Source organism: Sciurus vulgaris, assembly GCF_902686455.1.
Source record: "Sciurus vulgaris genome assembly, chromosome: 12".
NCBI lineage: Eukaryota > Metazoa > Chordata > Mammalia > Rodentia > Sciuridae > Sciurus > Sciurus vulgaris.
In genome coordinates, this window is record NC_136473.1 from 77,226,216 (window position 1) to 77,247,851 (window position 21,636).

General features: G+C 45.1%; 1 protein-coding gene and 1 pseudogene across 3 annotated transcripts; both read right to left on the minus strand.

Moving 5' to 3' along the window:
• Positions 1–5,332: 5,332 nt before the first annotated feature.
• On the minus strand, positions 5,333–6,694 carry LOC306641421 (AP-3 complex subunit sigma-1-like; annotated as a pseudogene). Its single transcript has 3 exons — positions 6,691–6,694; positions 6,383–6,577; positions 5,333–6,338 (listed from the first exon to the last, which is right to left on the minus strand). The product of its transcript is annotated as an AP-3 complex subunit sigma-1-like (transcript).
• A 3,662-nt stretch (positions 6,695–10,356) lies between these two features.
• IL19 (interleukin 19) lies at positions 10,357–17,997 on the minus strand. Of its 2 annotated transcripts, none has more exons than XM_079106845.1 (6): positions 17,952–17,997; positions 15,515–15,661; positions 15,299–15,364; positions 12,739–12,891; positions 11,729–11,800; positions 10,357–10,481 (listed from the first exon to the last, which is right to left on the minus strand). In XM_079106845.1, the coding sequence occupies exons 2-6, from the start codon at positions 15,656–15,658 to the stop codon at positions 10,386–10,388; spliced, it is 531 nt and encodes a 176-aa protein (XP_078962971.1). In that variant the 5' UTR covers positions 15,659–15,661; positions 17,952–17,997; the 3' UTR covers positions 10,357–10,385. The 2 variants fall into 2 exon arrangements, with proteins under 2 accessions (XP_078962971.1, XP_078962970.1); XM_079106844.1 differs by having other exon boundaries at positions 11,729–11,803.
• Between the last annotated feature and the right edge of the window lie 3,639 nt (positions 17,998–21,636).

Consider the following 21,636-nt stretch of genomic DNA (forward strand, 5'->3'; position numbering starts at 1 on the left):
TCATTCCAATACTTCTCAAAGTATTCCAGGAAATAGAAAAGGAGGGTACCTACCAAACTCATTCTATGAAGCTAATATCACCCTCATACCCGAACCAGGAAAAGACACATCAAGGAAAGAAAATTTTAGACCAATATCCTTGATGAATATAGATGCAAAGATCCTTAACAAAATATTGGCAAACTGTATCCAAAAACATATTAAGAAAATTGTGCACCACGATCAAGTGGGGTTCATCCCTGGAATGCAAGGATGGTTTAACATTCGTAAATCAATAAACATAATCCATCATGTCAATAGACTTAAGGATAACAATCATATGGTTATTTCAATTGATGCAGAAAAAGCATTCAACAAATTACAACACTGCTTCATGCTCAAAACACTAGAAAAAATAGGGATAGTAGGAACATACCTGAACATTGTAAAGGTTATTTATGCTAAGCCCATGGCCAACATCATTCTTAATGGAGAAAAACTGAAACCATTCCCTTTAAAAACGGGAACAAGACAGGGATGTCCTCTTTCATCACTTCTATTCAACATTGTCCTCAAAACTCTAGCCAGAGCAATTAGGCAGACTAAAGAAATTAAAGGGATACAAATAGGAAAAGAGGAACTTAAGCTGTCACTATTTGCTGATGTCATGATTCTATATTTAGAGGATCCAAAAAATTCCTCCAGAAAACTTCTAGACCTCATCAATGAATTCAGCAAAATAGCAGGCTGTAAAATCAACACACATGAATCTAAAGCATTTTTATACACAAGCGATGAAACAGCTGAAAGGGAAATGAGGAAAACAACTCCATTTGCAATAGCCTCAAAAAATAAAATGAAATACTTGGGAATCAATCTAACCAAAGAGGTAAAAGATCTCTACAATGAAAACTTCAAAACATTGAAGAAAGAAATTGAGGGACCTTAGAAGATGGAAAGATCTCCTATGTTCTTGGATAGGCAGAATTAGTATTGTCAAAATGGCCATACTACCAAAAGTGCTATACAGATTCAGTGCAATTCCAATTAAAATCCCAATGATGTACCTTACAGAAATAGAGCAAGCAATTCATCTGGTAGAATAAGAAACCCAGAATAGCTAAAGCAATCCTTAGCAGGAAGAATGAAACAGGGGGTATCACAATACCAAAACTTCAACTATACTACAAAGCAATAGTAACAAAACCGGCATGGTATTGGCACCAAAATAGACAGGTAGATCAATGGTACAGAATAGAGGACACGGACACAAACCCAATAAATACAATTTTCTCATACTAGACATAGGTGCCAAAAATATGCAATGGAGAAAAGATAGCCTCTTCAACAAATGTACTGGGAAAACTGGAAATCCATATACAACAGAATGAAACTAAACCCCTTAGAAAACTTGAAATGGACCCACCATTTGACTCAGCTATCCCACTCCTCGGCCTATACCCAAAGGACTTAAAATCAGCATACTACAGAGATACAGCCACATCAATGTTCATAACTGCTCAATTCACAATAGCCAGACTGTGAAACCAACCTAGATGTCCTTCAATTGTTGAATGGATAAATAAACCGTGGTATATATATATACAATGGAATATTACTCAGCTCTAAAGAATAATAAAATTATGGCATTTGCAGGCAAATGGATGAAATTGGAGAATAGCATGCTAAGTGAGATAAGCCAATCTCAAAAATCCAAAGGATGAATTATCTCACTGATAAGCAGATGATGACACATAATGGGTGGTGGAAGGGGGGCAAGAATGGAGGAAGGAGGGACTGTATAGAAGGAAAAGAGGAGTGGGAGGGGTGGGGGAGAAGGAAAAAATAACAGAATGAATCAAACATCATTACCCTATGTAAATGTATGATTACGTAAATGGTATGCTGTTACTCCATGTACAAACAGAAACAACATGTATCCCATTTGTTTACAATAAAAATAAATTAAAATTTAAAAATATTATTGGAAAAAAAGAATTCATGACTGCTTTCCTTTGGGAACCTACTAAATCCAGAATCCAGAACCCAGAGTCCAAATCAATATTACCCACGTCCCAGGAGCTCAACAGACTTGCTGATTGATATGCTGCCCACCATTTCTAGCCACCAGGTTGTCTCAATGTGATCACCTCAGTGGTTACCATTTCAAGTTTTCTAAGGAATCTCCACACTGCTTTCCAGAGTGGCTGCACTAATTTGCAGCCCCACCAGCAATGTATGAGTGTACCTTTTTCCCCACATCCTCGCCAACATCTATTGTTGCTTGTATTCTTGATAATCGCCATTTTAATTGGGGTGAGATGGAATCTTATTGTATTTTTGATTTTCATTTCTCTTGTTACTAAAGATGGTGAACATTTTTCCATATATTTGTTGATTGCTTGTACATCTTCTTCTGTGAGGTGTCTGTTCATTTCCTTAGCCCATTTGTTGATTGGGTTATTTGTATTCTTGGTGTAGAGTTTTTTGAGTTCTTTATATATTCTGGAAATTAGTGCTCTATCTGAAGTATGAGAGGCAAAGATATTCTCCCACTCTGTGCCTCAGGGACATCTCATCTAGATTTGCACCTCACTCTGCATGGCCACCTGTGGGGAATGTTTCAGAGGCACTGGGGATATAAGGAAGAGGAGGCGATGTCAGTACTTCTTGAGTTCTTTCTCCTTACTCAAAGGGCTGCTGGCCTGAAAGAGCCAAGGACCCCCTGCCCCGGTGGGAAGGTATTGCTGCTGCTACTGGCCTTGTTGAGACCAATGATGTCCCATAACCTGACACCTGGGATCACAGGTCTCCCTAGTGAGTAGTGGCCAAGTTAGCACCTCTTCCCAGAAACCCAGTCAGCCCAAGGGTTTGGGTGGGAGACACAACTTCAGCCTTCAGGGTGCAGAAATAAGGAGCATGAAGACCACAACGTGGGGCAAAATGGAAACCAGTGCCAAACAGACCAGACAGAAGGAAAAAAGGTGTTCTTGCTATGGGCTAGAAATTAGGAAAATAGAATCAGAGAGTGTTGTTTTTTGGATGTGAGGTGTTCCCCAAAGCTCACATGTGAGACAATGCAGGCAGGCTCAGAGGATTCTAAGAGTCTTAACCCAATCAGTGAATTAATCCCTGATGTGGTAGGGTGTGGCTGGAGGAGACTGGAATTGGGGTGTGGTTATGGGGTATATATTTTGTGTCTGGAGAGTGGAGTCTCTCTGTCTCTCTCTCTGTTTCCTGATCACCGTGATGTAAGCTATTTCCCTCCACCACCCTCTCCCACCATGATGTCCAGCCTCACCTGGAGCCCCCAGAACTGGCCTTGTATGGACTAAGTGCCCTGGAATCATGAGCCCTCAAATAAACCTTTCCTCCTCTATAATTGTGCTGGTCAGATCATTTAGTCACAGCAGCAAAAGAACTGACTAAAACAAAGGGAGAAGTTCCAAGTGGAGAGCAAGAGGATGCTGTCTGCACAGCTGGAGTGTCCTTTACTACACACACACACACACACACACACACACACTCACACACACACACTCCTTCCATGAACACGTGTTTTCTGAGTGCCGCCATCCACAGAGCAGCTGTGCACTCAGGAGCTCTGATTCCGAGAGAGGGGAGGGACATGGAGATACCCATGTCATGTCATTAACTGAAAAATCACTCTGCATCCCAAGGAGCACATTAGAGATGGAGGTGCAGAGGAAGGAGCAGGAGCCAGGCTGCTTTCTGCCCTGGGGTAGGGCAGAGGTTCTTGGGAAGTTAACAGAGTTAAAATGCCCCAGAAGGTGACTGAAGGTTTTTTATTGTTTATCTAGAACACTTCCCGTGTGCCTGGTTTTTAATAAACCATTAATTCATTTAATCCTCATGAAACTCTATGAGAGAGACATAACCACTCTCCTCATTTTCTCAATGAGGAAACAGAGTCACAGGGTTATCTAAGAGTGTCCAGGAAAGTGACCAGGCAGTTCCCCATCCAGACGCGGGAGCTGAATCAAACTTAGTTCCTGTTATGAAGGCTGGGTTCTGAGCTCTCTCCTGGCCCTGGGATGGCCCCTCAGGGGACTTTTGCCTGAACCTAACCTTGTGCCTGCAGAGAGACATTTGTAGAGCTTTCTCGAGGGGGTTCCAGTAATAGAATGTGAAGTGTAGACAATCTCTAGAATGTTCTAGAGACCATGCTCTTTAAGACTGAATCCTCCCCCAGACTCCTTGATGAGCAGTGCTGTGGGCCCCTGCTGTGAACTCCCTCCAGGACTGATGGTTTGCTCTGGCCCCCACGCTCAGACACTGGCCTGCAGCTGCATGGAGCTTATCTAAGGATGATGGAGCCTGCTGAACCAAGTGAGACTCCGAGTGGAGTCCAGGGAAGATCCGCGTGGATGAGTCTGGGACAGAGCTGGTCAGCCTGCAGGAGGGTGCCTGAGTGGCAGTGAGAACCAGGAAGGTTGCCCAGACCTGTCAACCATGTAGAAACTGTAGGCCTCATGGCACGGACTCTACAGAGAGCTGCAGAGCTCGGCATCTGGTTGGGAGATGCAGACCTGAGCTGGTGCCTCTTGCCTTATCTCACTTGCTAGTTTTTAAAAAAAAAAAAATTATACACACACACACACACACATTTAAGAAGAAGTCTGTCCTCAAATAACCGTGTTTTATGGGAAATGAGGTAAGAAAAGCTGAGACTCAATAAATAGTAACAACCATCATTTTTAATGAGCATCTACTACATACCAGGCACTGTACAAAGAAGATCTTGAATCTTCATAACAAAGTCATGAGGCAGCTCCACCTTCACTGTACAGATAAGGAAACTGATGCTCAGGTTTAGTAAACTGCCCAAGGTCACCCTGTAAGTGGCAGAGCAAGTGTTCACACCAAGCTTGTTCTCTTTTCCATTTGGCCAAATCTCTAGGCAGTTTTAAAAGACAGCAGTCCAGAGCATGTGTGGCTGTTAGCAGTTTACTCTAGAAGATGGAAGGAGCTAGAGTGTTCCCCAGGAGGAGCCCAGACCCTCAGCTGGGCCAGGAACATTGTGTGACACATTCAGAAGTCAGCCTCTGCTCCTTTGCTCTGTGTTGGTTCATAAATCTGTGTGCAACTTCAGAGGCTTGTTCTAGTAAGTCCAAGCCCCTTTTGATGTATCTGGGTTTAATCATCTGCATTACTGGCATTCAACTCAGTAACCTGGGCCCTGGGTTATATAACCTTGGCCAGAGCAAGGTGATTTTCCCCACAGCAGGGGGAAAGAGCACCAGGGCCTGAACTCACTTTCTGGATCAGCTGTCCCTCAGCCATGGGGCCTTGGCCCCCCACCTCTCTGGGTCGCATACTTCTTCTTTTTTTTTTTTTAACAGTGATAAAATATACTTTTATTTACTTTGTTGAATCAGAGGGTCATAAAAAAAATTATTGCTAAAGTAGGTATCAGGGAAACAGACGGGTGCTTTAGAAATCCAGTTACCTTGGAATTTATTTAAACTAAGAGAAAAAGGTCATCATGTTTTCATGCAATACACATTTGGTTCTTTAAATAACAATTGTGACAAATAGCAGAAAGAATTAAGGAATGCTGCACTGATGATCCATACAAAACACCAACATTTTAGGTTGTACATAATTAAAGAAATACCTTACTTTTCAAAATACTGAAATAGCCAATACACAGAGGCATGCCTTAGGTGGGCATAGGAATGCAATTTTAAAAAGGGAAAAAAAAATCACACTGGAACTACTTAATTTCGTTAAAACCACTGAGCAAGAAAAGCAACATTGAACTTCCATACTGATTTTACACAATTTCTATACAGTACCTTGACTTAAATCCAAGAGCAAAAGTTAAGACTCTCCTCTATTTTTGGTAAACAACTGCATGGTAAACTTAGATGACTTTTCCCCCTGGATTTTACCTGGGAGTGGCCTTTTTAATATTTTATTTAAAAGAGGGCAGGTTTGGCACTTTTATACTGATGTCACCAATGTTAATATTTCTTGGGATCTCAGGAAGATTCACATTCTTAACAGCTCATACAGCACCGGTTGGAGCTCCTGCTAAGCCAGCCTCAGATTTCACCAGTTTATTTTGTGCATCAATTTGTGTAACAATCTCATTCATGTTGGTCTCCAATTCCATTCCCCCCATCACCACTTCTGCAAGAATGTTGTGAACCTTGTCTACATGGAAAATTAAATACAGTTCACAGACATTTTCAAAACATTTGTCTAAGGTTTCCACGAATACTTGAATTAGATCTAAAATGCCAAGTTCACTTTCTGAAGAATCCACACAGAAGACAAAATATAGGGTTGCTTAATGTCTATAAATCAGTTTGTTGTCAGATCCTCCAATTAATTAGATTTAAGTCCATAGGTCACAGTAAGTTACACATCTTAAGACTGATTATCAAAATCCTCCTTTAGGAAATTACAAACATTTTCATCTCTTAGATACCAAGTGGAAAGTCTCTCTGATGACTTGCTGTTGTGTATCTTCACTATAAGGGTTGGTAGAACTCGGGGAGCCGCGGCTTCCCGTGCTTGATGAAGATGAGGATCGCCTTGATCACGGCCGGCCGGGCCGAACGGGTGGACGCTGGGGGCCAAGGCGGGGGCGGGCACGCGACCCTAGTCTCGGGAACTCGCCAGTGATCCTTCCTCACCTGCCCCCTCCCGCACGCGAGCGCGTTCACATACTTCTTTACTGACCCATCGTGATAAGATCTTCGACCTCCTTGGCGGCTTGACAAGATCCGGCATGTGCCTGTTGCATCCCTGCAATGAGGTGGGCTCCCTCCCCTCGTGCCTTAGCAGCTCAGGGTGAGCGCTGGATTTTTCGAGATCTCTACCAGGGGCTGACAAAGACCTCCTCAGAAGGTAGGGTTTGGGAGAGAAGTCTATACTTGCTTCCTTAGCAGGTATTTCTTAAGCACCAGGTTTGTGAAGGGGGGGATCCCACTTCTGTGCCAGGTCCTCTGTAGACTTAAAAAAGAGTCAGGACCTGCTCTCAATCTGAAAGGAGAGCAATAACAGGTAAGCAGGGGCGTCATCAGTCAAGAGACTTGGAGAGTTTAGGTAAAATGAGTCAAGTTCAGAGAGGGATGAGTCAAGTTCAGAGAGGGAGCACTTTCTCCTCCAATGTCTCCTCCCTTACCAGCACTTCTTCCACCAATGATAACAACAGTATTTCTTTTTAGCAGACACAGCTCATTAAGACAGTAGATCTTCTTTTCCCAGCTTCCCATCACTCAAGCAAGATGCCTGGCCACAGCCACGTACCATTATGGTGAAGTAGGACACTTTGATTTGAATTCTAGTTCCACAACTAACTACACAGCCATACGTATATTATTGAACCTTACTAAGCTTCAGACCCCTTCTCCTGTGCCATTAGGTCGGTTGATCATTTTTACCTTAGAAGATTATCATGCAGAGTGATAGGGGAAATGTGAGTTAAGCATTCACCTCAGTGCCTGTCACATAATGAGTTTCAACATGTTTACATTGTTGCTAATGTTTTCATTTATTCTGGGACCAGGTAGCCTGCACTGAAAGCCTGGATCTGCTGCTCATGAGTAGTGTGACTTCAGATAAATTACTTAATCTCTCTGTGCCCAGCTTCCTCCTTAGGGTTTAATTATCTGTACTACCAACATTCCATGAGGTGACCTTTTTCATTTTATTTCATTCTGAGAACTTCTATAGAATTGTTGGTAGAACTAAACGAAATATATTAATTCAGACTATAATATATTTTATTATGTATATTTCTTAGACCATTGCTTGGAATATGAAAAGCACTAGATAAATGTTTGCTATTATTGTTATTTTAATTAATCCAGTTCAGGTGCTCAAGCAATGTGAATTTAACACCTAAGTGCCAGGCAGCAAACAAACCAAACTACCCCCATACTCAAAGAGCGTACATTCAAGTGGAGAAACAGATAATAAATAGTATAGGAAGCTGGGAAAGGGGTGTGGGTTTTTCTGAAGGTGAAAATGGGGGTGATTATGCTCAGAGAGCACACCTCTTGACTCAACACCTGCAGGAGGCGGGGGCGGGGGAAGAGCTGTGCAGGGGCTTGGGAAGCACACCTGGGTCGTCTAAATGAGGGTCAATGCTGGAACTGCCGTCTTCCCGCCATCTCCTCCATCCAAGGTCACCTTGGAAAGCGGGGGTCCTCTGCAAACAAATTTGCACCTTCTTAACAGCCTGCAAACCCCATGAATAAATAGCATGCAGAGGACTTTTTAAATTTCTACCTCAGTTTGCAAGTGTGCATGTCCTACAGCGAGAACAGTCCTGGGCCTTGAAGGAGCACAGCACAGGCAAGGATGGTAGTCACAGTGAGCCTGGGTCAGCAGTAGGAGGCACTATTAGAGGGAATGGACTGGAGGCGTCATGCATGTGCCAAAGACTCTTAATGACTTTAATAATATAGGGTAGGTAGTCAGGGGGTCACAATCCACATTACAGACAAGTAAGGACCCAAGGAATTTATTGACTTGCTCTGGGCATCATGGCGAGACCAGCATGTGACAGCTCCTAGGCTGGTGTCCCTGCATTACGCCACACAGCCTCCCACTCTGCTGAGGTTGTCCTTGGCCTCACTGGATGCTCACAGAGATTCTTCGAGACTGCTGCTGGTATCTTCATTTTACAGGAGAGGACTCTGAGACTTGGAGACATGAAGTACTATGTTCCAAGTCACCCAGGTCTGGAACCAGGTCTGCTGACTTGGGAGGCTTGGTTCTCCCCACTACAGCTTGCACTGTGAGATCTCATTCTCAGGCAGAAATGAAGAAAGGTGGTTTCGGCCAACAGTATGGTCACTGCCCAGGATGACCCATGTAAACGACTTGGCACCAGCACACAGCTTGATGCTCACTAGATGTCAGTTTTATGCTCTCCTCGTTATTAAAGATGGGTATTTATGCTCTACATCATCTGTGGAGTGTCCACCTAGAAGTTGGTGTCCATTTTGTCCTCTCTCCACTGTGGCCACATGGCGCACTCTGCCCAGGGTGCGCAGTGCCTGTGCGCAGTAACTTGTTCAGATTTATCACTGTGACAATCATCCCTTGGTCAGAAAGGTGTTCTCCCCAGCCCAACATGTACACCCCTGGAGAATGGATAAGGATTCAGAAAAGACATAGCTAGGCTGGGAACAGTGAGAAGAAGGAACAGAGAAAGACGAATACAGAGAAAATCACAGCAACAGAGGGAAGACAGAGACAGAGACATCAGGAGAAGGGAGTGGTCAAAGGCCTCTGTCCCACCTTCTTGTCTTTACATGGAAGAAAGGGTGCTGAATGAAGAACTTCAAGGCCAGTGCTCTGGTGGCTATGGTTTGAGGATATCTCCCATGGGTCCATGAGTTTGAGATCCTCAGTGTGAGCAGTGTTGAGACCTTTAGAGGGGGCCTAGTGGAGGTCTTTAGTCATTGAAGGCTCTACCCTCAGAATGAATGAAGGTGGTTCTCATGGGATCTGAGTTAGTTCTCAAGAGAGTAAGTTGTTCAGAGCAAGCCCAGCCGCTGCAGTACTCTCTCTGGCTTCTTCTCTGAAGATGTGATGTCTTCCCCTCACACATACTCCCTCCATCGTGATGCCATCTGCCATGAAGTACTCACCAGAGCAGAGCCAATGCCAGTTCCATACCCCTGAGTCTACCAAGTCCTCAAACCTACAGAACCAGGAGCTGAATAAACCTTTTCTTAAAAAAGTTACCCAGCCTCAGCTATTTTCTCACAGCAACAAAAATTGAAGTCATACACCCAAGTGTAGACACCTTTTCTGCATTAACTTGTTTTGAGCCCTGGGTATATTCTTATCCCCCTCAAGACCTCAGTTTCCTCACCTTTTATGTTCTTTAAGACCTCTTTTATTTTTAATGTCTCATTTATGATTCCTTGACTGACTCTCCCTGAATCAGAAGACATTTCCACTCATAGGTAAAACATGGAGTTTATTTAGAAGTGTCAGTTGGTACAATATGTACTACATAAGACTCTTCAGCTCACATCAAAGACATGGGATAAACAACTTCACAATAAATTAGTGGGAAGCCAACCCTTTCCTTCCAGGATGGCTCTCAGGACCTTTCAGCAGACATATTTCATTATAAATACTACAATAGACTATTTGGGTACTTTCAAGTGGGATTAAACAGCCTGAGACCAGTAGGACTTCCAGCTGCAGGGTGAGTTCTGCTCAAACCCGTTTCTCCCTGCATTGCCCCAGCCCTGGGAAAGAATTCCAGATCAGTAGGGAGGTCCTCTGAAAGGACCCTCATTTGGATAAACATAGGGGCTTTCCCCATCCACTCCCCTTCAAAGTTGGTTGTTTCCCACAGGACCCTCCGAAGGGCGTTTGTCCCTGGGTAATTAGACAGGCTCCTCATGTCAAGCAGCAGAAGTTTCCTGATGATTCTTGTCAATCCAGGCTAGAAAGATATTGAGTTCTCCCAGGGACTTAATGGCGGCAGACTGGACCTCCAGCTGAAACCAATGAAACCATCATGAAGGTGACATGTATAGACAGTGCCAATGTGAGCAGATCATTTCCCCCACTTTCTGGTCCTCACGGAGTTTGCTTTTTATTCACCCAATGTATTTGCACAGCATACACATTCAAAATCATGTTCCTAATAGGCAATCAAAATTTTGTTTCCATAATTGACCAATTAATTCCATGTCAACTCTTAATACACAAAGTAAGAAATACTTCACTTTTTTTTCCCCATTGGTGTTTTTCCCCCCATCTCTAATAGGAAAAATCCCCTTTACTGTTTAGTTCTTCTGCTTATTTTCTTTATGTATCAGCTCACTCTGGTATTTCTGTTTTCCAGAAAGTCTTGGTCCCCTCTGTGCTCGCTGGTGGGTAGGGAGGGCATGTTGTCCCCATTTCACATTGAAGTCCATAAGGGTGAGTGCCTTGCCCCATGTCACTTGGACAGTTAGTGAGAGTCAAACCAAAATACAGCTTCCATTTCTCCTCTTCACAGACCAGAAAGAGGTGGCAAGATCTAATGGCACATCCATTAGATCCAACCAGTGTGGGGTCAAATCCTACCACTACCTCTTAGCTGCAGTGTGACCTTAGTTGAGTTACTTAATAACTTTTGTTTGTGCCTCTATTTTCTAATTTATCCAAGGTACATAATCCTCATAGCACTGTGGTGAAGATCAATATGCCATTACTTGTAGTTGGTCTTGGGATGATACCTGGCTTGTAGTAAGAACCACTTGACTCACTTCTAGAAATCTGTATATCCCATGGGGCCTGTCCCCAAAGAAGCAGAGCTCTGAATGGACCCAACCTCCCTGCTCTTCAAAGCATGGACATCATTTGGAAGTGTGGTCAGACGGCAGAAATCCAGGCCTCACTGCAGACCCACACAACCAGAATCTGCCCTTTACTAAGATCGTCCCGTGACTCATTTACAAGCAGCCCCGTTTCTGCGTTGACACCTACATGAGAAGCGCCGTGTGTTTATGGCACACAGAACGCCATGCAGGAGCGACCACCAGGACACCATGCAGGTATCACATTTCATGAGGAACAGTGCAGGACCCACTGCCCACCTTTGCTCCCTCTGTATCACCCCATCTTACTCAGTGTGTGCTTTCCCCAACTCAGGAGGCAGGTCAGGCTTGATGTGTTGAGGGTTCTAAGACAATGATAGTGGGACGATGGAAAAGGGAACTAGCCAATGAGTCTTCCCCACAACCCTCCCAGATCTTACCTGATCATAGTTGTCATGGATGATTTTGGTGGCATTGGTGGCTTCCTGACTACAGCGACATTGACTCTGCACCTGCTGTGATACAATGGAGGTGACATCTATCAGAGGACCTTCCCATCCTGGCTGACTCTGACCACCACCTCCCCACATGAGAAGTGACATTCTTCTCCCTCCCACGGAGGAAGTCAGTGGGAGGTGTGGGAGGTGAATACATTAAGGCAGGAGCAGCCAGGGGACAGTGGGGCTTGTTTGTTGACTCAGCTGCATTTGACCATGGCTTCTGTTATTCTGGATTGACAGCCCTGACAGCACCAGCCAAGCTGCCATATCTAACTCTGTGAGTGCAGCGATCCTATACTTGTTGAAGGTTAATTAATTAAGTAGTGGTTTAAATGTATCCACTTGATTCCATTCTTGCAGGATGGGCTCATTACCCACTTCTGACTATCTGAGAGCCTAAGGCAAGGAGAGGCAAAGCCACTTGCCATGGTCACCCAAGAAATCAGCAGCAGAGAAGGGGGTAGAACCCAGGTTTTCTTAGGTCTAAGTTTTCATTGGTTAGTTTTGGTTTTGCTCCTGATGTTTGATTTTAGTAGATCACAGTGAACTTACAGGTGACCCTTAGAGATAGTCTATACCAAGAAACTACTCAGAGGTTACCTGGTATGGAAACCCCAAAGGACCAGAAACAAAAAGTCGAAGGGGTCCACTTGTGGCGAGACTAGAATCTTGGCCTGGCTTTCTCACAGGCCACTGCAGCCACGCAAGGAATAATCAGACATAAGTTGGTCACCCCAGGAGGATGGTCCATGAAGATACTGTCAGATGAGGTATCAGGAGGCAGGAAACACAGGAAAGGAGTGACCACCAGAAGAGGTTCCTGATTGTCCCCATAGACCACAGGGCAGGTAATTTCCCTTGATTCCAGAAGCCAACAGGAGCCAGCATGCCCCAGCCCCTCCCTGGGCAGACCAGGAGCAGATGCCTGGAATCCTAAGGGGCTGACTCACACATTGCTGCAGAGTTCTCTGCATGTAGAGGAAGGAGTTGGCAATGCTGCTGATTTTTCTCAAGATTTGGGGGTTCGGCTCCTGATGATCCTTGAACACTCTGTCCACGTAGAATGCCAGGAGGTTCTTGGTCATGCAGCACACGTCTAAAGGCTACAGACACGAATTAGAGACACTCCCAGAGGCCCTTTTGTTATCTTAGGGACCAAAGCAGTCTGTTTGAGTAGGGGCAGCAAGAAGCGAGAGAACTAACAGTCGGTCTTTAAAATCCATCCACTCTACCCCGGCAAAGCCACTTAGGAGGAAAGTGGTGAGGACAGGAGAGATTCCAGCTTACTCCCTCTTTCTGTGCAGCCAGGAGTGATCATTGAAGAGTTAAGGAATTCCTAAAAGACAGCTCCCCAAGAAAAATGGAGGGACGGTGTGGCTCAGGAGGAGGGAAGGGAAATTGGCCAAATATTAAACCCTTCCCAGTGCACCCTTTCCTGATAACAATAGGCCCTAAAGGAAAGGAGTGGACACGGAATGCTGGATCCTAGACCTTTACCTTACCGCATGGCAAATTAATCCTAAATAACAATGGGCAAGATTTGAGTACTCATCCCTTGGGGTCTGGTTTTAACCTGTACATCTAGCCCCTGACGGTCAAAACTGCACGTGCACAGTTTCCAATGATGACCTCATCCTCATTGTACCCTATAAAACCAGAACCCCCTCCGTAACTGATGGCCATTTTTCCCATCTGGAAAATGGGCCCCAATGACTCCCGAGTAGGTGAAGGAATAAAGGCTTCTCTGACTTCATTGAGATCTGCCTCCCATCCTTTTGAGCTTACAATAGTAACAAATGATGGGGCCCGGAATACAATCTTGGGCTAGGATTCTCTCTACAGCACCCCAACGTGTCCTCACCAAGTTCTGCTTAAATTCTTCCAGAAATCAGGTGCTTTCCTTTTAGAAGAACTAATGGCTGAGCAGCTTTCTTGAAAAGTACTTCCTTACATCCCAGAGGGTCTGCCACATTTCCCATCCTTCAAGTTCACGGCTACACTTGCCAGCCTGCTCGGGACTGCTGGACTCTCTTCCAGTCTGTCCTTTTAAACCGCAGAGATCATTGGAATGGGGCTGCTATTTGCAAGAGTGGAGATTGACAGCTGTGGAATTGGGTACCTCTGGGTAGGTCTGTGGCCTGCACAATGTAGATCTCTCTTAGAAAGGGTTCCTAAACCCCAGGCACAGCCCAGAGAAGCTGGCTGGACAGTGTCTCCTGGTAGCAATTTGCTCTCTGCCCTGCCAGGGAATTACTCTGCGGATTTACAGCTCAGTCTAAGTAGGGTGTGGTTCCCAGCGGGACAGTACAGCACATCCATCTTCATTAGCATTACAGCAGCAAAAGCCTCCTTGGCCCCAGGGTGGCTTTTCCTAGATTGCGGTAAAGCCTACTGCAACACCAAGCCTCTCCTTCCTCCACTCTTACTGGGTCCCTTAGCCGGACAGGCAGAAATTACACACCACTGTATTCTCAAAGATTGTGGTGCTAGAAAAGATAGCACAGAAAAAAGCGAGGAAGGGAAAAAATAAGGGAATATACTAAAGATTTGACGCCTTTGCTTATTCCACATCAAACATTTCCAAACTTGAGAGGAGAAAGAATCTAGAGATGGAGGCATAAACTTGGGGGTCTGTTGCTGACTCAGCCACTATCTCATCATTCTCCCTTCCACGGTCTCTATTTCTTCGTCATATATCTTACATTCTGTCATATAAATCCCTGGAAAACCCTGGATCCTTCTAGAATGCATCTGAGACCTGAAAGAGTTCATTTCAAAGGCATCTCTCAGGTTCTTTCCATGAAGTGGATGATCCACTGGCAAGTCAACTGTTTCATAATGTATCCTCAGCACCTCCAGTCAGGACAGCTGGGCAGAGGGCAGGACTAACTTTCCTGTCCCCAGTTGCCGCTGTAAAGCGCATCACCAGACTGTCTTTGTAACACATTGTGTGATAAGATAGCTTTTGCCTCAAAAACCTTCTGAAACTATTGCCGCTCTTAAAAAGCCAAGGACTCCATGCAATGACTCCAAGGTAGTGGTCCACCTCACCCCACCTGCATGTCCTTGCATCACAAACCTGGTCACCTCACTGTCCCAAGCTCACATGTCCACCTTCATTGATCTTCCACTGGTCCTCCCACATTCCCCAAGTCCCCCAACGTTCCCCAAATCCCTCCCTGTCTTTTAGCCACTAATCTATATATTCCTTAGCTTTTAAACCACTATGTTTGACCCCTATGGGAGCTTCCAAAATCATCCTCAAGTCAAGGAAATCCTATCCCTTCTGAGCACCTGGTACTCCCATCCCTCTCTAGGAAATTGACACTAGGGGTTTCATGGTCTCTGGGACAGCAGTGTACCTAACCCATGACACCTGAGAAGCCTGCAGTGTCAAGAGTGCACTGGACATTAGGAACAAGAAGGGGACAGGTGGGGATTTCTGTCTCAGTCCAGAGTCATTTCAATGTAATGATAAAACTACAGTAAAAAGAAGACACAGACCAATACCTTAATGCTCTGCAGGGCCCCCAGTGGGGACAGGATGGTGACATTTTGGAAGTTGTCCCTAGTTTGCTGTGAAGGGAAACAGAAGGACAGACATAAGCATTAAGTACTCCGCGGTATCCTGAGACACAAAAGGCTGCATGAAAGAACTTGCCTTTCAAGCTAAGATGTCAGGTGAGGCACACCCCTTCCCCACACTGTCACCCAACCCATACTTACAATGGCTCTTTTGATTTCTTGGAAACTCTCTTCTACATGGCGCATGTCCATGGAAATCCAACATCTCCTGAGGGGGTGGGTGTGCACTGAGCACAGAATGAGCATTGCACCCAGGAGCCAGAGGGAAACACGCTGTACCTTCATGTCCTGCAGCAAGGGGTGGAAGTCAGCTGCCCAAAGTCTCCTCCTCTGGTTTCTTGAATCAATTGAATAAGAGCCCTCCTCTCCGCCACCCCAAGTCCCCACCCTTACCCCCCAGAAAGCTTGATATGGTCTTCTTCCATTCTCTCTCAAGTTCCGGGGGCACATTCATGTGTCTATCACTGTACTGTGACTCAACACTGCTTACTTCCTCAACAGGGATGAAAAGAAATTATTTTTTAAAAAATTGAAAAAGAAAAACAGGGTTAGCACTATGCTGTGCAGTTAGGCAACAGATCTGAAGAACCATAAAAGCACATTTGGTTTATGTTTGCCCCCGAAGACAGCAACACTCTTTTATTTTAATGCTCCAGTGTGTATCTGCTTAAAATCACTTGTGTGAAGCTAACTATGCAGATTTAGCCTTCTGGAGAAGATGGGAAAGGGAGGTACGAGCTTCTCCTAGTCACTGCTTGGCCCTGGGGAAGAGGTAGGGGAAGGCTGCCACTTCCTCCCCAGAGGACAAGCGGGTGGCTTCCCTTCTGTCAATCACTGAGCTGGAGATGCAAAGGACAGGTTTGCAGCTAGTTAGTTCCTAGACAGGACCAGACCCTGCAACACTTGTTGCCTCTTCTAATTCTCTCACCCAGATTCTTTCCTCCATCTTTCTGCTTCTTCCTTTAACTGTTTTAAATTATGTCATATAATGCGCACAGAGAACAGTGCATCAGATATCATTGTACAGCTTATTATTCATCTCAGATTTGCCTCCATAGTAGCACAAGCTTCACAGACAACAGACAGAGCTTAACCTTAAAGGTAAATTTTCTGAGGACATGAGTGACTAGTTCCTATCCAGCATCCCCCATGGCACCACAGAGTGCTCTCACTGCCAGATGTGTGTGCAAGGTCACTGTAATTTGTGTGGCCTTGGAGGAGGGGAATGAGGGTCACAAACATAACCAGCCAGCTGAGGACCCCTTCTAACCCCTGACTATCCTTACGGTCACTGAAACAATAAAAACACTGTAGTGAGAGTGAACCATAATGGTCTTCAACCTTGCTACCACTGCCCACATCTTCCTAGGACTCCCAGACTCCTTCTCTTGAGGGTTATTTTTTAAAATTTATATTATTTTTAATGTTTTTGCAATACTAGGGATTGAACCCATCAGCACCTCACACATACTAGGCAAGCACTCTACCCTGAGCCACAGCCTCAGCCTGGTCCCCAGACTCGTTCTCTATAAAGTCAAGGAAACAGCATTATCCTCATCTCTCCTTGACGCCTTCCCAGAGCGTGGCAGTTGTAAACTGTGTGCCTCATCATGAGGCACACGGAAAGCTAAAGAGCTTGATTTCTCTTTTTGGAACATCTTTCTTTCTGGCAAAACAAGGAAATAGACCCTCACTGGCAGGAAGTCTGTGAAGAGTCCCCCAGAGCTCTGCCCCTCTCCAGGCAATTCTAGACATCTTGGCCCATTCAGATAATAAGTGACGTGTGCTGGGCACTGTTCCAAGCATTTTGCACAATTATCTTGTTTCATGCTCACAATCGCCCTGTGAGAATTCTGTTTCTAACCCATTTTATCAAGAAGGGAACTGATACTTAGGGAAGCTGAGTAACCTGTTAGGGCCAGGACTTGGAAGGTGGTGGGCCAACCCCGAGCCCCCTTTCCTTACCCGTGCACCTCACCACTTCCAACACTCCTTCCCTCTGGCATCTCAGCTGTGGAGCCCAGTCATTTCCCTTGCACCAGACAGGAACCCATTTCTGGTCAGGTCCCAGGTGAACCAGGAGTGCACCTTCCTTTTTAAAAGATATTTAAGGCCTGGGGGTGTAGCTTTGTGGCAGAACACCTGCCCAGCCTGTGTGGATCCTGAGGTTCCATCCCTGGTACTACGAGAGAGAGGGAGGGGGGGGGAGGGAGGGAGCGAGGGAGGGAGGGAAGTAACCCAATAAGAAGATACTTAATACTGCCAAGAATTTTAAAAAGATACATTATAAATTACCCAGCACAGTTCTTAGAATGAAAAAGCAATAGTAAAGATATGAGATTCCTTCCCCTTCCTTCAATTTCTTCCCTTCCTTCTTCCTTTCCTTTCCTTCTTTCTCCATCTCTTCTCATTAAAAAGAAGATATACCAGAAAGTTCACTCCCTATATGGAATAGCTCTCCCCTTTCTACAAAACACCCAGGCCAAACGCAGTGATAACAGGTCACCCTGGAGTCCTGAAGGATGGAGTCTGGGATGAGGAGGAACAGAGTCCCTGAAGAAGTTGGCGCAAGCCTCACCTTCACCTTGTGCCTGCCAGCTGCTCCTGAGTCTTCTCTCCCGGGGCTCTTTGCCATTTGGAAAGGGCTGGTCACTTTTATGCAGGTAGATAAGAGGAAGTGCTGTCAAAGTTTACTGGGTGGGTCCACCTTTGGCAGATTTCTTTTCCCCCTTCATTTCTTTAGTATTTCATTTCCTTAATTATTTTCTTTCTTTTTTCCTTTGTGATACAGCTGATTAATCATTACTAAGAAATACCTCTTTTCCTGGGTCTTGACATGTAGCTTCTGGGAAAAATAAACTCCCCATCACCATGCAAATGAGAATTTCTTCGCAATTCTGTATCCATACAGAAAAATCCAAGTTAGGTCACTTTCTTAAGAGCTGTGGCATGCCACCAACCGTACCCTGCAGGCAAACTTAGGAAAGTACTCTCCGGATGGCCTCATCTTGCCAGCAGCCAGCTTCATGACACTCTGCAGGTGCCTCTGCCTCCAGCGCCCCATCCAGCCCGAGGGGCTCTACCATGCATTAGGTATGAGCTCAGGGCTTTACGTACATTATTTTGTTGAACTTCAAGGAGAACAATTTTGACCTCCGGTATCCAAAGATTTCTTACACATTATCTCTTTCCCCTTTTCCTAGCCCCTTGGAATGTCCTTTTATTCTTGACCAATGCAGAAAGACAGAACATGAGACTGGGAGTTACATGGAGTTTAAGAGCAGGCAATGACAGAGCTGGAAACAGAACCTGGAATCCTTGCTTTGGACTAGAAAACCCTTTGTCTAAATTACTCTTTTATGTCAACTCTCCAAGAATAGGAAGCTGTCCAAGGACCAGGGTTTTGAGAGATACAAAGATAGAATATAAACAGTTTCCTCCCCAAACATGCATTCCCAGAATAAATGAAGTATATGTTTACCAAATGCAGTGACTCTGGGATAAGGTACAATTAGAGACCCCACAGGGTGTACAGGTCTTGCTCCTGCAACCAGACAAGGGAGACAGCCCTGGCAGAGAAGGAAAAGGGACAGGGAGGATCAGGGACTTTTTATGGGATAGGTACAAGAGAAAGGAAGCCCAGAGGCTGCAAGCCCTGTCATCCGGTGCCTTGGACCTAATGCAATAGTTAGTGTTGAGGGAAGCAGTAGGTTACAGTGGTTCATGACAGTAAGGACTCTTAGCAAATATTAATTACTCCATGTTGTGCAATGAGAGGTAGGTCCCCTTCCTTAGGAGTTGATGGGCATCTCTCTGCTCCTTTTGAAGAGGGGGTGAGGAGCAGTTCTGCACTCCAGAGATCTCTCACACCCCACCCCCATTTCCCTGGGATGGGGCAGGTGGGGAGGTGGGTGCCATTTTGCCAGCACAGCCTGAGCAGCTTGGCTCCCCGCTGGGCCCCACATGGGAGAGGATTGCACCATCACCCATGCCAAGTCTCACCCCACACGCATTCCCTCGTGCTCAGACTGTATGTTCCGACCCAGCTTTCATTTTGAGGCCAAGATGTCACATCGGGAAGCTTGCAGAGGGTGGGAAAATATGCGATGTGTTTATAGCTTCACTTCCAGCATGCCGTGTGTCAGAGTGGCCAGGACCACAAGCTGAGCTGACAGGCTCTGTTCCCTATGGCTCTCAGCCCGCAGGCATGCCACTCATTCTCTGTGCCTGTTGACTCACCTGTAAAATTATGCAAATTGTGTCTACTGAACACTCAGCATGTAGAGATGACGTGAAGATTACATATAAGCCCCCAAGATAATGCCCAGCACAAAAAGAAGCAATGCAAAAATGATAGCCTTTGCTATTAATTTCACAGCCACCTTTGAGCCCCTAAATTGAGAGCAGGGAGAACAATAAGATGATTTCTCTCCACTCTAAGTCTTACTGCCTAACACTTCATATAAAAAATAAAAATATAGATTAAGATGGAATGGTACTCCTGCCAGGATTATGATCAAATTGTAGATACGGTTCATAGACATAGTGCCTGGCTCAGCGTTAGTATTGGGACTTCTGGAACCACCATTAGGATATAAGAGTTCAATTTTCCATTTATTAAGTGGGGAAACAGAAAGAATATGAAGGAAGACTAGAGAGGCAGAATGAAGAATACTCTGACTCAGCCCCCTCATGCCTTCCAACCCTCTAACCCCCCAGTATTCACTCTAATTTCATGAACCATTCGTGCAGGGCCAGGGCAATCTCCTGTCCATGAAGGAGCATCTGCCTGCTCTCAAGTACAAATCCTGGAATTCAGATAAAAAATACACAAATTCAGGGGCTGGGGTTGTGGCTCAGTGGTAGAGTGCTTGCCTAGCACGTGTGAGGCACTGGGTTCTATCCTCAGCACCACATAAAAATAAATAAATAAAATAAAGATATTGTGTCCTTCTACAACTAAAAAATTAAATTTTTTTAAAAAAGTTACTGGTGCTGTCTTTAAAAAAAATATTGCACAAATTCAGATGTTACCATGCCTCCTCCCTTTTATGGGAAGAGAATGGGATTGAATAATGTGCAGCCCTGCTGCAGGATCCAGATAAAATGGATTTATGGGATTGGCTTTGGTTAGATTTGAGGAAGAAGCCAATATGAGGACGAGAAAACACAGAAAACACTAAAAATGTATGATAGAAGAATGATATGAAAGCAAGAGGTAATATTGATGCTGGAGGGTGAAATTTTATATGGGCAGCAAATAGAGACTTAAAAAGAATATAAATGTTCAAAGGTCTTGGTAAATATATCTTGATCATAATGATATGTTTAAAATTGCTAACAATTGTGACACTAAAACCAAAAAAAAAAAAAAAATAGATAAACTTTCTCATTTTGGAAAATTTAAGCCTAAGAAAGTTTTTCTTCTTTGGAGAATTTAGAAAAGAATCCAAAACAAAAAGTACACAGTTCAACTCTCCTACCAGTGATGGACAAATAAGTGAGCTACCCCTCCCGTGACAAGGAGGTGTTCAACTCTTCTCCAACTCCCATTGCCCCCCTCCACACCTGTCTTCCTCTTATCCTAGGGTCAGGTGGAGTGGAGGGGGACCTAGAGTTGTGGGTCCCTCAAGTCTTTTCGGCAGGGAAATGATGTCACTCTCCTGACCGAAGCTGTTCTGACTTGTGCTTACCCAGGAAGCTGATGATCTAAGGAAATCCAGTCCGACCACTCCCAGGCTAGTGAGTAGAGAAGGACAAACCCACCCAGCGCTCCTGTGCCACATCAACCTGGACTTTCCTTTCCTTCTCCTTTGTGCCCATCAGGCTCAATCAAACCTGCTAATCCAGAGCTTCAGAAGCTGGCTCCTTTTGTCACTGTGTCCTATGGCTCAGATTCTAGAATACAGCTCCCATAGAGATGAAGTGGGGCTGGGGACAAGTAACAGAAGAAGCACAAGCAATGCCCCCTTGTGGGTCACTGACCAGGGATTACTTCCAGCAGCCACTCCGCCCTTGGCAGCCAGACTTCCTAAGATGCAAACCCAAGCTCCAGACTCCCAAGCCGAAACTCCCAGCATGGCTCCCCGGGGCATCTCAGTGAAAGGAAATCCCTCCCTGTGACTTCCAGACCATCACGCCTCGCTGGACCCTCTCACCTAGACAGTTCTTCCCTGGCTTTTCTGCTTTTGCCAACATCCACCCAACTTTCAGAACCCACCTCAGACTCATGGGTCAAGTCTGTATGTTTTCCGTCCCCTTCT